The sequence below is a fragment of the Pongo pygmaeus genome, chromosome 7 (assembly GCF_028885625.2).
Source record: "Pongo pygmaeus isolate AG05252 chromosome 7, NHGRI_mPonPyg2-v2.0_pri, whole genome shotgun sequence".
Lineage (NCBI taxonomy): Eukaryota > Metazoa > Chordata > Mammalia > Primates > Hominidae > Pongo > Pongo pygmaeus.
Genome location: NC_072380.2, coordinates 82863899 through 82880512, shown reverse-complemented (window position 1 = coordinate 82880512; position 16614 = coordinate 82863899). Strand labels below are relative to the sequence as shown.

The 16614-nt window shown below is 38.7% G+C and overlaps 1 protein-coding gene and 1 long non-coding RNA gene across 6 annotated transcripts in view; both read right to left on the bottom strand.

The window, feature by feature from the left end:
• Positions 1-10960, bottom strand: part of LOC134740017 (uncharacterized) — a 46460-nt gene extending 35500 nt beyond the window's left edge. Inside the window, exon 1 of the long non-coding RNA XR_010127231.1 lies at positions 10908-10960. This is a non-coding gene — a long non-coding RNA (uncharacterized LOC134740017). The remainder of the gene's footprint in view (positions 1-10907) is intronic.
• A 393-nt stretch (positions 10961-11353) lies between these two features.
• Positions 11354-16614, bottom strand: part of XKR9 (XK related 9) — a 125950-nt gene continuing 120689 nt past the window's right edge. For all 5 annotated transcript variants that reach the window (XM_063668875.1, XM_054498142.2, XM_063668876.1 and 2 more), the window contains one exon: positions 11354-12049. In XM_063668875.1, coding sequence (XP_063524945.1) covers positions 11421-12049 — 629 coding nt within the window. In that variant the 3' untranslated portion in view covers positions 11354-11420. The remainder of the gene's footprint in view (positions 12050-16614) is intronic.

The window sequence follows — 16614 nt, the reverse complement described above, 5'->3', positions numbered from 1 at the left end:
TCAAATGATCGTATGGTACCTACCCATATTGGGTGAGGGTACATCTTCCTTACTTAGTCCACTGATTCAAATGTCAATCTCTTCAAGAAGTAGCCTCACAACCACACCCAGAAATAATGCTTTACCAGGTATCTGGGTATCCCTTTACCCAGTCAAGTTGACACCTAAAATTAACTATCACAGGCCGGGCATGGTGGCTCACACCTGTAATCCCAGAAACTTGGGAGGTTGAGTCGGGTAGATCACTTGAGGTCAGGAATTCAAGACAGCCTGGCCAACACGGTGAAACCCCATCTCTACTAAAAATACAAAAATTAGCCAGCCATGGTGGCAGGTGCCTGTAATCCCAGCTACTTGGGAGGCTGAGGCAGGAGAATCCCTTAAACCTCCGGAAGGCGGAGGCTGCAGTGAGCCGAATCGCGCCACTGCACTCCAGCCTGGGCGACAGAGTGAGACTCCATCTCAAAAATAATAATAACTATCACAATTATGGAGGCTGGCAAGCCCAAAATCAGCAGGGTGGGCCAGCAAGCTATAAATAGCATGAGCCAATACTGCAGTTCAAGTCTGAAGGCCAGAATTCTCTCTTGCTTGAGGCAGGTAAGTCATCTGTTCTATTCACGTGTTCAACTAAATAGATGAGGCCCATCCACACTACGGAGGGCAACATGTTTTGCTCCAAGTCCATTCGTTTAAATATTAATCTCATCCAAAAACATCTACACAGAAATATCCAGTACAACATTTTTTACCACTTACCTGGGCATCATGGCCCAGCCAAATTGACACATAAAATTAACCATCACAGAAAGGATAAAAGTAACAGTTTATTTTTGTAGGTAATGAAAATGTTCTAAAGTTAATTGTGGTGATAGTTAAAGATTAGAAAAGTTTAATGGTTTTAGTCTATTTTAATGACTAGGCTAAAAACCATTGAATTTTATACTTTAAACAGTTGAATTGTATGAATTATATATCAAGAAAGTTGTTTTCTAAAAGGAAGAGCAGACTCCAATGGCAATCTTCATATCCTTGGAGAATGAAAAAAAGTTATTTTACCTGCAATTTTTTAAAAAGCTGTACATCTACAGATACCAAGAAAACCTAAATCACTCCTCTGGAGTGGTAACCAATCAGTTATTTAACAGATATTTATTAAGACTTATCCCAGAACATGACTGAATACATAGACAGCCCTCCAAAGCACATGCTGATGGATTGATTTATTGCTCCCAAAGTGGAATCAGATGATTTTCCTAGGGGAAAAAAATATACTCCATTCACTTTTCTAGGAGCTCAGAAAAAGTAACAGTATTCTGCTGTTAATAGAAACTCCTAGAAATTCTATGCAAAGTTCACAGAGCAACACAGAAATGCAATCCCTAATCTATATGACCTCATATTCCAGTTAGCAAGACACACTACCAGACACAAAACAAAACTATAAATAAAACCATTGTTTAACCTTAAAGCAACCATAGCTAAAGGGGCTCTATAGTTCAGAAAAAAAATAAGAGAAATAATATTTATCAATAAATATTTGATGAAATCCTACCATGCACATAAGTGCATTCTTGCATACACACACCACACACACACACGCATTTATACATACTTCCAAATCCCAGAAAATAATTTGCAATTTAAGCCTTATTCCTGATCTAATCACTACTTGTATTTAACAGTCTCAGCAGATTATATTTTCTAAATATCAGGAATAAACACAACATGCAACAGTCTAATGAAAAACTAAAATGTTATATGCAAAAGGATTAAACCTATTTGTCATATAGTCACAGTGATACCCTAGGGTGGCTGGTCTGTCACCAGCCAGAAACCTCTGTGGCCGGTGATGCCTCTGCTTGGGGTTTGCTTGCACCTGCTGGGTTCGTTCCACCCAAACGGCCTGGCAGGCTGCACTCAACTCGCACTACTGGCCTGGATCCCATGCCTGCCAAGGGTGAGCCAGGCACAGAGTGGTGAGAGGTGTGTGAGTGAGCAAGCATGGGTCCAGCCACTGTGCACAGCCAGGCGTGCCATCTGCAGCAGGGGGGCAGCTCCAGGCACTGGCACAGATGCCGGCTCCATGTGAGGCTGTGGCTGGACCAAATGTACCACAAGTGGCTTCTGCTGCAGGCACCAACATCTAGACAAAGGGAATTTGGTGGCACCTGAAAGCTTGGAGGCACAAGTAACCACAGAACTCCAAAGAGGGTGTTACAGTGTGTCACAGCCCTGGCTTGGGGAGCCCTGAGGTCTGGACTCCCAGAAGGGCTGCAGCTCTTCTCTCCTTCTCGTCACCTACAATGTGGCAGGCATGGAGCATGTTTCAGCCCCGTTTGTATTACAGCTCTTTCAGTCACACCATTCAGCAGGCCCCAAGCTCTTGTCCCACATCCAGGAAGAGTGAGGTACACAAACAACTGGAGGGTAAGCAATGCAGAGAAGATCTTCATTGAGCGACAGAACAACTCTCAGGAGACCTGAAGTGGGTCACTCCTTTGGGTAGCTACTTTCTATAGGCAGGTCATCCCGATGAATGCCCAGCTCTCAGCAGAGAGGATACCCATGGTGGGTAGCTCCTTTCCACAGGCAGGTCGTCCAGGTAAGTGTTCAGCTCTCAGCAGAGAGGAGACCTATGGTGGGTAGCTCCTTTATGCAGGCAGGTCATCCTGAAGAGTTGAGGAGACCTGAAGTAGGTAGCTCCTCCCCAGAGCTTGTATTCCCAATGTCTGTGTGAGTCTGGCTGAGTCTGGGGTTTTTGTGGGCTCAGAAGGGAGGAAGTGCATGCTAATTGGTCCATGGGCAGCTATGGGCAAGCCCAGAAAAAGCACCATAAGTTCTCATCTGGGCAGCGGATTCTACCCAGAACTGACAGCCTGGCCTCCAGGCTTCAGGCTGTCCCTGGCTAGAAGGTGGGGCTTCACTGGGAACCTGCCCTTTTCCACCAGGAACCTGTCTGCCTCCTGCCACCATCAACATGCCGTCCACAGCGCCCAGGCTCCTCGTGCCAAGGGGCACCTGCAGACCTGCACAGAGCCACCCTCAGCCCCCACCAGCCTCCCTCCCACACGTTTGTCAACACCCAAAGTCTAGAGGGAGCCAAGGTTGCAGGGGGCTGGCATGTTAGTGCCTCTCTGAGTGCACACACACCCAGCCAGGTCACAATAGCACCCAGGCTTGGCTCCAACTTTGCTCCACACCAGAGAAGGTGCCAGGAGTGGGGAGAGACTAGAAAGCAGGAGCAGGCACTTCCAAGCCTGTGGGGGGAAGGGGGCTTCCTGGGCCCCTGCGAGTGCAGGGATGCCCAGGTCTAGAGCTGCAGCTGGGCAGCTACAGCTGCACCCAGGAGCACAGGTCTCCCACTGACTCAGTAGGGGGCAGGGCTCCCACCTGCTCCTGCTCCTGCTGGCTCTGCAGAACAGGGCAGCCCCAGCCACACCTCCCCCACTGCAACCCACTTCTTCACAGCGGCCATTCCAGATGGGCCGCTACTGTCGTTAATATAATTCTAAATTTTTATATGATTATTGCTGTCTCGTACATGTGGAAGTAATTTTACAAAGATATAATAACAACATCAAAATCAAGTTCAAAAAATACTATCTTGGTGAAAGAATATCAAAAACAGAAAATTTCAGGGATAGTAAAAGTCTACAAAACACCATCACATATAGCATCTCACTGATTTTTCACAATAGTCCATGAAGACATTATTATTATTAAATATGTAATTCTTATTTTACATATGCAGAAACTGGGTCTTAAATGACTCATCAATGTCATCCAAAAAACAATGTCAAGTCTAGGAATCAAACTCCAGTCTTTGGACTTTAAATAAAAATTTCCACATTGCAATTAAAAGTAATTGTTGCCTCAAGCCAAGAATTAAGACTACTCAGAAAGGTATCTAAGACTCTACCTATCTATCTTAATCTGTTTTCTGTTGATTATAACAGAATACCTGACACTGGGTAATTTATAAAGAAACAAATGTATTTCTTACAGTTCAGGAGGCTGGGAAGTCCAAGGTCAAGGGACCACATCTGGTGAGGCCCTTCTTGCTGGTGGGAACTCTCTGCAGAGTCTCAAGGCCACACAGGGCATCCCATAGCAAGGGGGCTGACTATGCTAGCTCAGGTCTCTCTTCTACTTCTTAAAAAGCCACCAGTACCACTCCCATGATAACCCATTAATGTATTAACCTATTAATCCACTAATCTATGAATGGATAAATTCATTCGTAAGGCAATGCATTCATGACCCAATCCCCTGTGGAAAGCAGTTTGGAGATTTCTCAAAGAACTAAAAACAGAATTACCATTCAACCCAGCAATACCATTACTGGGTATATATCCAAAGGAAAATAAACCATTCTACCAAAAAGTCACCTGCACTCATGTTTATCTCAGCACTATTCACAATAACAAAGACATGGCATCAACCCAGGTGTTTATCAATGGTGGACTGAATAAAGAAAATGTGGTAAATATACACCACAGAATGCTACACAGCCATAAATAAGAACAAAATCATGTCCTCTGCAGAACCATGGATAGCTGGAGGCCATTATCGTAAGTGAATTAACACAGAAACGGAAAACCACATGTTCTCACTTATAAGTGGGAGCTAAACAATGGGTACACATGGACACAGAGATGGGAACAATAAACACTGGGGATTCCAAAAGGGAGAAGACACGGAGGAGGGCAAGGGTTGAAAATTTATCCATCATGTACTATGTTTACTACTTGGACAATGGGATCAATAGACGCTAAAACCTCAGCATCACACAATATACCAGTGTAACAAATCTGCACATATACTCCTGAATCTGAAAAAAAAAAAAAGGCCCCACCTCTCAATACTGCCACATTGGGGATTAAGTTTAAGCATGAGTTTTGGAGAAGACAAACATTCAAACCATAGCACTATCAAGACAGAATTTTTAAAGTGCAGCAACAGCAGCAAAGAAATTTTCAAGTTCTGTACCAGTCTAGGCAAAAAGAAAATATAACATTCCTGCAAACTACATCTTTTCATTTTCCTCTAGTCCTTTCCTACCATCAAAGCAATATATCTAAAAGAAAGAAACAGCAAATTCCCTATACTCTGTGATCTTTATATTCCATGAAGAATATAATTATAATATAATTATATTTTATATATTTTATACATTATATATTTGTATATATCATATATTTACAATATATTTTACTTTATTTGTTTTATATATAATTATATTTTATATTATATATAATTATATTCTTTATATTCTATATTCTTTATTCTGTTTCAATAAGCACTTCAGGTGATTCTGATGCACACTAAAGGATGAGAACCACTAGTCTATGAGAAGCATAGTATTCATATTTGAAGATATGAATGTATAATCGTATTCTCTATGGAATATAATTATATACTATATGCTGTTTATTTTACTGTATATAATTATATATTTATTATATACTGTTTAACATTTTTAAAAAGTACTTAAGTCCCACTTTCACAAAATAAAAGGCACAAATCTTAAAATGAAGGATACCATTTAACTACATAATCATCTCTGTAACAAACTAGATCTAATATCAAAATATAGCCTCTTTGGGAAACCACAAATGGTTCATGTTAACCCCAAAGACTACTATGTATATGTGCAAATGCTCACCTAGAAAAGTCCAACTTTGAATTTATTGTAATCATTAAGTGGGGCATCAGCCAGAGTTAGAGATGCATTATATATCTCTGACCCCCACAATCACAAGGACAAGATTTACAATTGGAAATGAGCATCAAGATATTGTGCGAGAAATTAATGTTTGGCTTTGGTGTTCTCCTGGCTTGTTAGCAATACATAGTTGATCCCATAAACCAGGGAACAAATTAAGCAGCACGTCCAATTTCTCTGTGGTTCCACTGCCCTCTAGTGGCTGTTTTGAAACTAGTTATTAACTGATAGCCTTCAAAAGTCAACCGGGATTCTCAAAGAAGAGAGGGGAGAACAGCAGCATCAGCAACATCCGGGAACTTTTTTAAACATGCAAATTTCAAGCCCTACCTAATGCCTACTAAAAAGAAACTCGGGATAGGGGCCAGCAATGTGTTTCAATAAGCACTCCAGGTGATCCGGATGCACAATAAAGGTTGAGAACCACTAGTCTATGAGGAGAGTATTCATATTTGAAGATGTGAATGTATATAGGTGCATATGAGTGTTCTTTTACGAAAGTATTGCTCATAATTATTTTTCTTTTTTAAATTTCAAAAGGCCTTTTATATGCACATAATAATCTAGAAAAAGCTCAAAATTTGGTTGCGGAAATTTAAGTCTTATAAAGCCATGACTGAACCATATAGAACATAAGAGGATAAAATTAAGTTCATTCTATATTAAAAGTTCATTTTAAAAGCTTACTATTTAGCCAAAACATCTGACCAGGATCTTCCCATTTATTTCTTGGCTATAAAACCAATAAGAAAATGTTCATTGGATGGAATGAATACTTAATCTATGTTTGTGTGGGACACTTAGCATTCAAGCTCCTTAGTAGTATAATATATTATTTACTACCCTTTTTCCCATTACATATATTGTTAATTGGATTATTCAAGCTAACAGTGACACAATTCCAGCTCTACCTTGAGCTAAAGCTGAAAAATATTTAGGCTAGACTTTTTTTTAAAAACTATATCATAGGCAAATAAATCATTTAGGCTGGCATGGTAACTCATGCCTGTAATCCCAGCACTTTGGGAGGCCGAGGCAGGTAGATCACTTGAGGCCAAGAGTTTAAGACCAGCCAGGCCAACATGGCAAAACCCAATCTCTACTAAAAATACAAAAATTAGCCAGGCGTGGCGGTGCACACCTGTAGTCCCAGCTACCTGGGTGGCTGAGGCACAACAATCACGTGAACCCAGGAGGTGGAGGTTGTGGTGAGCCATGATTGCACCACTGCACTCCAGCCTGGGTGACAGAGCAAGACTCTATCACAAAAATAATAATTTTTAAATCATGCATAACTTAGCATAGCTGTAGGTAACCTATTTGTCAGATAAAGATAGCTTGGTTTCACAAAAAATAAACTGGATTTGAGGTGAAAAATCCGAGATTTGATCTGTGTGGACTTTGGCAAATTACTTAAACTCTATGAACCTTGGTTCTCTCAGATAAAGGGTAGTGATGATAATAATAACTATATTGCAGTTTTTATCAGGGTCATAAGTAGGGATGAGAGAGGACTAAATGTTAAACTTAAAAAGCTTTACACATCTTGTCTAAGTAAATACTACAGAAAGATTTTTTTTTGAGGTCAAGTCTCGCTCTGTCGCCCAGGCTGGAGTGCAATGGCATGATCTCGGCTCGCTGCAGCTTCTGCCTCCCGAGTTCGAGGGATTATCCTTCCTCAGCCTCCCAAGTAGCTGGGATTGGAGGCGCCTGCTACCACAGCTAGCTAATTTTTGTATTTTAAGTAGAGATGGGGTTTCACCATGTTGACCAGAGTGGTCCTAAACTCCTGACGTCAGGTAATCCACCTGCCTCAGCCTCCCAAAGTGCTGGCAGAAAGATTGGCAAACATTACAGAAAGATTACTGAAAATGTTATAGATTAATAAGAAGGTGGGTTTATCTCTTACTGCACAAATCATCTCACAAATAACCACTATGAACTATGAACTCTGGACAAAATACTGACAATTACCTCAAAGCACTTGACAGCAAAAAAAAGCAAGCAGACACTGGAGAGAGGTCGACATCTGGAAGAAGGAATGGCACTAAGTGAGAGCAGACCCCACTCAGCACACCAACTACACAAAATCCAAATTTAAAAACCTACAGTTTTAGTGGTTTCAAGGCCCAGAGAACAGAGTATGTGGTGACCACAACTGCTGAAAAACGAGGTGGAAAATCTAGGAGAAAAATTGAACCAACAGAAAGGAAGTCTCACTTCATATATTAATTCTGCCCAATTTTAGGCTGACCTTGAACTATGCATATAAGGGGAAGACTGTGCAGCTCACTGAAGGTTAAATAAAGATTGTTTAGAGTTCAGAGTTTAAAGTTCAAGTTACTGCCTGCTGTAAAGAAAAAAAAAATGTTCCTCTGAAGAACAAAAATAATCAAGAGGATCTAAAATGTATCATTCATACCATCCAGGACACGATTCAAAATTAGTAGCCATATGAGCAAACGTGAAAATGTAACCCCTACTCGAGAAAAGGCAATCAATGGAGACCAATCCCAAAATGACCCAGGTATTGGAATTAGTGGACATATTTTAAAGCAGCTATTTTAAATATGATCAAGGCTATAAAGAAAAATATGCTTATGATAAATAAAAATACATAAAATTTTAGCAAAGAAATATAAACCATAAAAAAACCCAAGGAAATTTCAAGAATATAAAAATACAGTATCTGAAAAATGTTAAAAATTCATTATATTAACTTAACAGTAGATTGAAGATAGGGGGAATGTCAACCTGAAGAAAAATCCAATCTGGAGAACAGAGAAACAAATTGGAAAAAAATGAACAGAGCCTCAGGAATATGTGGGAGAATATCAATAGGTCTAACACGTGTGGAAGTGGAGTCCAAGAAGATAAAGAGGCAGAAAAAGCATGAGAATAATAATGGCCAGAAACTTCCTAAATATAATAGAAGACAAAAATTTACAGGTTCAAGAAACTTGGAGAACCCTATGTAGGAGACATACAAAGAAAAAACTAGAAAAAAAATACTATACACATGAACACAGTAGTCATACAACTGCAAACCAACGGCTAAAGGTAAAAATTTCAAGAATAGCTAGAAAAAAACAAATTACACACGGGAATAATGATGTAAATGATCACTAACTTTTTATCAGAAACAATGGAGACCAGACAATAGTGGAGTGATGTCTTTAAAACACTTAAAGGAAGAAAAAAACCTGTCAACTCGGAACTCTATATCCAACAAAAATATCCTACAAGAATGAAAGATAAATAAAGATATGTTCAGATTTTTAAAAAATAAAAAAAGAATTTGTCACTAACAAACATAAACTATAGAAAAAAACTATAATAAATTATCTAGGCTGAAGGGAAATAATAACACATAGACATTTAAATCTTCAGAAACAAACGAAAACACTTTCACTTTATGATTCAAAGTCTTTTGGCCCTTTATTACTCAAAGATTCTGACTCAAGTGCTGCCAAGCAGCTTAACTTCTTTTCTCACCTTCACCCCACAAACATACATGCAAATATATACACCAAACATGCAGAAACAGGGAGCTATGTAATTATACAAGAATCATGTGCCCAAGGTAAACCGCAGATTTCCTACCTCCCACAAGAGTAAATGGTTCACACTGCTTAACTTTCTCAAAGAGTAGCATAGGGGACATATTACTGAGTTTTTGCCCAGTTTTAATCTGGTTATTTAGGCTTTTTTGTTGTTGTTCAGTTACAGAAGTTATTTATATACTCTGGATATTAACCCTTAATTAAATATAGACAGTTCTCCAAAGAAGATATATGAATGGCCAATAAGCACATAAAAAGATGCTTAACATCACTAATCATTAAAGAAATCCAAATCAAAACTACAAAGAAATATCATCTCATATTCATTAGGGTGACCATTATCAAAAGAAAAAAAAACAGAATACAACATGTGTTGGTGAGGATATAGAGAAACTGGGGCACTTATGCAATGTTGGTGGGATTGTAAAATAGTACAGCCATTATGGAAACAGTATGACGGTTCCTCAAAACAACTACCATATGATCAAGAAATCCTACTTCTGAATAGGATTTGAAACAGAATTACCACGTGATCAAGTAATCCCACTTCTGAGTATATATCCAAAAGAACTGAAAGCAGAATCTCAAAGAAGTATTTGTAAACCCATGTTCACTGTTGCACTATTCACAATAGCCAAGAGGTGGATGCAACCCAAATATCCATTCATCAATCCATTCATCAATGAATGAATGGATAAAGAAAATGTGGCACATACATACAATGGAATACTATTCAGCCTTAAAAAAAGAAGTAAATCTTGTCATATGCTAAAATATGAAGTTCAAAGACATTATGCTCAATGAAATAAGCCAGTAACAAAAGACAAATACAATTTGACTACGCTTATATGTGTCTTAGTCTGTTTTCTGCTGAATACCAGGGACTGGGTAATTTATAAAGAAAAGTTTACTTCACTCATGGTTTTAGAGCCTGGGAAGGCCAAGAGCATGGCACTGGCATCTGGTGAGGGCCTCTTTGCTGTATCATAACACGGCAGAGGGCATCAAATAGTGAGGGCAAGAGTGTGCTAGCTCAGGTCTCTGTTCCTCTTCTTATAAAACCACCAGTCCCATCATGGGGAACCCACCCTGATAACCTTATCTAATATAATCTTAAATACTGCCCAAAGTCCCCACCACCTCCAAATGCCATCAACATACAAATTGAGATTAAGTTTCAAACACATGAAATTTGGGGGGCACATTCAAACCATAGCAACAAGGTGTCTAAAGTAATCAAACTCATAGAAACAAAAAATCATAATTGTGGTTGCGAGAGACTTGGGGAAGGAGGAAATGGGGATTTGTTCAATAAATAGAAAATCTTAGTTTTACAAGATGAAAAAGTCCTTGAGATCTGTTGCACAAGGTGAATACAGTTAACACTGGTGAACTGTACACTCAAAGTGATTAAGATGGTAAATTTTATATGTTTTTACCATAATTTTTTAAAAACAGAAATAATTTAAAAATATGATTTAGATACAACTATTCCAGCACAAATAGGATTAATATAATTATATGTTAAGAGTGCATTAATCCAGAAAAGCTAGGAAATAAGTAAATAATGAAATATCAGACCTCTCAAATGCACACCAATTCTCTTTTGTACTTACTGAATTGGAGATTTCATGGATGAAAGCACAGCAGATGCTAAAAATTCGTTTTCTTCTTTCCCTTCCTTCCCTTTTCCTCTACTCAATCTGTCCCCAACTGCAAATATATGCACTGAAGACAATAAAGGAAAAAATAATAAAGTGTTCTGCTTTTCTCTTCCCTTTGCAGTCCTCCATAACAGGTACAGTAGTATTAGTTCAGGAACAAGGAAGGAAAATGGGAGGGAAGCTCAATTCCAGCCTTCTCATAATGAAAACCAGACCATTTCTTATATTTCAGGCTCAAGATGGCAGCTCTACCAGGTAGTAGAAAGATATCTGAGTACCCAAGATCTTCAAACCAGATGAGAAATTAATTTTAAAAATAAAATACTATTATGTATCTCCTATTTCACAGAACTAATTTCAAATTAAAGGTGGCAAAAATAAGAGACAACACACCCACATAACACACATTTTCTTTACTAACCAATGAAACAAAATATAAGAAAATATATATCATAAATGAATAGCTTATTCCATTAGGAAATATCTCATTCTACATTCTCTTAGAACTGGTTTTCCATCAATTTCATCACATTTTGTTTCTGCACTTCTGTTTGGGTGAAAAGTCCCATAATAAACAATAAGAAAAAGAATTCCAAGAAGAAGAGTAAGAACTATAGTTATACTGATAGGTGTAAAATAGTCTGGATTAAAAATAGTGAGGGGGCAAACCCAGAATACAGTCAATATCCCCAAAGTGCCCAGTACCCTAACAATATAATAACAAGACATTGGACACTTGGTATTCTGTCCCTTAATATTAAAAAATGTAAAGATAAGAATGAATCCAACAACAATCCTATATAAGAATTCCATACATACAGAAGTACAAAACTGGGTGTTCTTTTTAAATGCCCATATTATACCTAACAACCAAATAAATAACAACAGAAATAAAGCAATCTTAACATTTAAGAATAGTAGAAGTACAACACTCAGCATCCACGATAATAATGTAAACAACTTGTAAAAGAGATATGTGATTTTGGGACATAATCCATTAAGAAGCTTTTTGTCAGGCAAGGATTTTCTTAAAGCTACTTGATAATCAACAGTTGACCAAGAAATAGCACAGCAAGAGACCATGATGGCCGCATCTATAAAACAAAAAAATAAAAAAGATATTATTATAGGAATAATAGAAATATTAAATTACTATATCCCATACATGCTATATCTATATACACACACCCACAAACACGTCATGTACTTTACTCTTCTCATCTAATCTTTTGAAGTAGATATTAATATGTCATATTATTATGTATGAGGAAACTGAGGCTTGGAGAGATACACTGCTTGACCCAAGTTGCAAAGCTAGTAAGTTGCAGAACTGATATTTGAACCTGATTCCAAAGTGGATAGATTTATCCACTATATTAGACTGCTTTATTATGATTTTTTAAAAATTCACAGGACAAATTTTATTAAGCAACTGATACACTGAAAAAAGCAAACTCTGTGAGTTAAGAGACTACAGTTATAATCCTAGTTTTTCTAGATGTTTTGACTGTGATTTTAGGCATACACCCAATTCACTAAGAGATAATAGCTTCAAGCAGGGGTAAGGGAAGGAGAGGAGGAGGGGTAGAGAGAGAGAAAGAAGGTTAAACAGAAAATTTAATATGAGATATTAAACAAGCCCAACTTCCCATATCCTGAAGATATTGAAACAAGTGAATGAGTATGTTCTAAAACTTACAACTTTCTGTAGGATTGACATCTATACCCCATTTTTTCTCAGCAAATAACAGAAAAGTAAGTTAATTACCACTCTCTTTCTTTCTTTCTTTCTTTCCTTCTTTTTGAGATGGAGTCTCACTCTGTCACCAAGGCTGGAGTGCAGTGGTGCAATGTTGACCTCCACCTCCAAGGTTCAAGCAATTCACCTGCCTCAGCCTCCTGAGTAGCTGGGCTACAGGCCCACGCCACCACACCAAGCTAATTTCTGTATTTTTAGTACAGACGGGGTTTCACCATGTTGGCCAGGCTGGTCTCAAACTCCTGACCTCAATTGATCCACCCAGCTCAGCCTCCCAAAGTGCTGGGATTACAGGTGTGAGCCACTGCACCTGGCCTACCACTTTCTATATAATATGATTGAAAGGCAGACTTACAAAAATTTATCTATTGATGAAGATAATGAGGACAGGACCTTTATAGATACATTTGCATGCTCTCTTGGTTTTAGCATACACCACTGTACCTCATTAGTCAAACTCTATTGGAGACTGATTTCAGTAATAAAAAAACTCCAGTCTCCTGCATAGAAGGCTCTGCATATGGTTTTAGCATACACCACTGTACCTCATTAGTCAAACTCTATTGGAGACTGATTTCAGTAATAAAAAAACTCCAGTCTCCTGCATAGAAGGCTCTGCATAAATTACTCTTTCTCTATTGTAATTCCCATCATGATAAATTGATTTTGTCCATGCAGCAGCAAGGTGAACCCATTGGGTGGTTACAAATCTGGGGGCTCGTCCAGGAATGCCCTTGTGACTACCAGCCCATGGTTCAGTAGCTCCACTCTGGCAATGGATCCAGAGGCCAGCCCAAGTGGCTGCCTAGCTCTCTTGGACTGGGGGCTGATTCTGCTACTCTTGGCAGGGTGCTGCCCACCCAATGTGCATGGATTTAATTGTAATACAGAAATAGTCCTGGTGAGACATCCCGTAACTGTAGCCCCCTCACAGGGTATCTGTAGCTCCATGGCAGAGTATCTGTAGCTGTAACTCCATTACAAGGTGTCTGGTTTGGTGAGTATCCTAGGCATTGCCAATGCCTCCTTCTTTCTCCCAAATGGTTCGGTAGCCCCATGATGGGGTGTCTGTCCACAGCCCCATTGTGGGGTATCTGTTTGTAGCTCCACCACGGGGTGTCTATCTAGTTCAGCTTCTTTGGGGGTCTTGGTTTGTCTATAGCCCCGCTGTGGGGTGTCTGTCTCGGTTCAGCTCCTGGGAGTCGTGGTTGGCTCTCCCTAACTAGTAGGAAGTCTTGGTTCAGGAGATTTCTCCTCAATCAGGAAGATTTCAGGGAGATTTCTCAGACTAAGAATAGGAGGATAGTTTAGAAGAGATACTCTTGGAGTTCTTGATTAGGAATCTGATTTGGAAGGCCTTCTGTCCATCTTGTCTTAGTGTATGTTCGTATATGTGGAGGGGATCTCAGAAGGAATTGTCAATGGAAGTCCCACAGTCCTAACTCAGAGAACTTTCCTTGTCTGGTCACATTCCATGAGCCCAAAAGAATGCTCAACAGACCTGTCTCAGGGTGACTATCCACTCTTCACCTTGCCCAGAGACCACCCATTGTGAATTACCACTCAGAGGTCATCCTTCCCCACCTGGAGAGGATCAAAGACAACAGGGGACCAAGAGGAGAAAATTTGAGCTTTGCCAGGTTGATATTGGGTGCTGAATGAGGTGACTGGTGTCTGTTTTGTTACGTGTATTTTGCTAGAACGGAAAATGTTAATTCAGTTCCCCATGCAGCCCATTAGACAACATCTTGCAAAACTGAAAATCTTTTGTCTATGGTTCCATAAAACAGAAAAGGTGGCTTTTGTAAAGTGGCTTGAACCCCACAGCTATGGCACATCAATAGGGTCATCAAAAGTTGCTCCATTCTTCTGGAAGCTGCAGAGAAAAGGAACCCGGAAACCTGGTATGCCAGCAAAAAAAAAAACGCATATGAAATTCTTACCAGCCAAGTTTCTGGTCTCTTTCTCTCTCTGTCTTTCTCTGTGTGTGTATGTAAATGGTAGACATCACTACTTGTCTGCTCTGCATGAGTCTGATTGATAGAAAAAAGGATTTGTGAAACTAGTCTTAGGCTGTAGCAAATCTGGTGTGCTTTGTGCTAAGAATTTGTCTTTCTGTGTCATTCTATAATAGGTATCACAGGATACAATGAGGGTTTAGGGCCCCTATAAGGCTGCTTTTCAAGCCAGCCCAGCAGGCTGGTCAGTTACAAACTTTGCTGTGGGTCCCTGAAACCAATACTGGATGAAATTTCTCTATCTTGTGTTGTGTCCTTATGAGCTTAACCTTGTGACCATGTGGGACTTTCCCTTGGTTTCTGCCATCCAGAGGACAGTAATTTGATGGTTCATATCATAGCCCTATATATATAAATATTTATATATTTTTATATATATTTATATATATAAATAAAATATTTATAATATTTTATTTAAAAAACTAGCTTTAACATTGAAGATGCACTAATGCAAACATGAAATTTGGTTTTCTCATTTGAAAAAGATTTTTATGTAATATTAAAAGATAATGAGATAATGAAAGGGGTTTTTTTGCCCTTTTGGGTAAATGGCAGGGAAAAAGGGGGAGGAAGGACAAGATATCAGTTGGCCTCATGCTATCTCCATTGGGTCTTGTTTGGAAAACTAAAACTATTCAGAGTAAAGGGTTTTGCCTTAAAAAATATATTTTTTTCGAGTTACCACCTCGGATAAGTAAATAAACTGTGATCCTAATTTGTGATATCCAGTGTTTTAAGCCTTTGATAATTGACAAACTTTCCAAAATCAAATTATAAAGTATGTCACTTTCTGACCTAATTAATCCTTTAGACATTAGGTCCCCTGAAGTCCAAAAATGATGTGTTGGCTTATATGGTATAAAAATCATACAGGAAGCACTATCAAATTTAAAATGGTGTTTGGCTTTCTTTGGGCTGTATTTGTGTAAATGTGTTATAGGTATATGCTCCAAAATTATGTGAAACTCCTATAATTCTGATATGACTTAGTATATGATGTCATTAATAATTATAATTATGTTAAATTATTGTGTGCCACAGAGGTAACAAATTTTCTTGTCAATTGTGTCTTTAACTATGGCTGCCCTAAGACTTTTTGTCATCCATAGGCAATTGTTGCCTTATTTTGATCCTCTTTAAATGGTGGTTTCCTAATCAGCTATAAAACTTTGACAGGTGCTCTTGAATGCAAATTTCTTATAACTTTGGAATTTATGACATTAGAATAAAGAGAAAAAACTTCCAAGACTCCCGCAGAGAGTTGAAATGTTCATGAATATCAAGCAGAACAGGAGTTAACTGAACTATTAGAAGACTAAAGTAATCTTTTTCTGACTTTTTTGCATAAAACATTGCTGATCCTTTTTGTTTTCCAGAGCCAACAAAACTTTTCTTTTGAGCTATTTATAGCTTTTAACAATTTAGTAAAATACATTCCTATGAACAAAATTTGGAGCATATTTGTCTCTCTACCTTGGAAACTATTTGTGAGTATTCTCAACTTACGGCAGTACAGTTATTTGCATAAGTGCAATAAGAATCTGTTTTCTTTTGTAACAGGACACAATTGGAGAAACTGGTTATTTTACCAAGGCTTTGACTGGAATGGCATACTTTCTTTAAATAATTGAGGTTGACTTATAGAGCCAATAACAGCCCCTTGGGAAATCTGACCTCATACCCTGTCCACACAGTCCCTGTACAAGGTTCCTGACCTGTGGTAAGTAAAGAATGTCACTTTCTAACAGGCCTAGGAGCCCCAAGTTATCCTGGGACCCAAGAGGAGAGGAATTTTCCCAACTCATAGGTATTTGAGGTACAAGCCCATGGCTGGGCTCGGCTTTAAAAAACCTTATCCGAGATTCCTTACAGAACAGAGTTC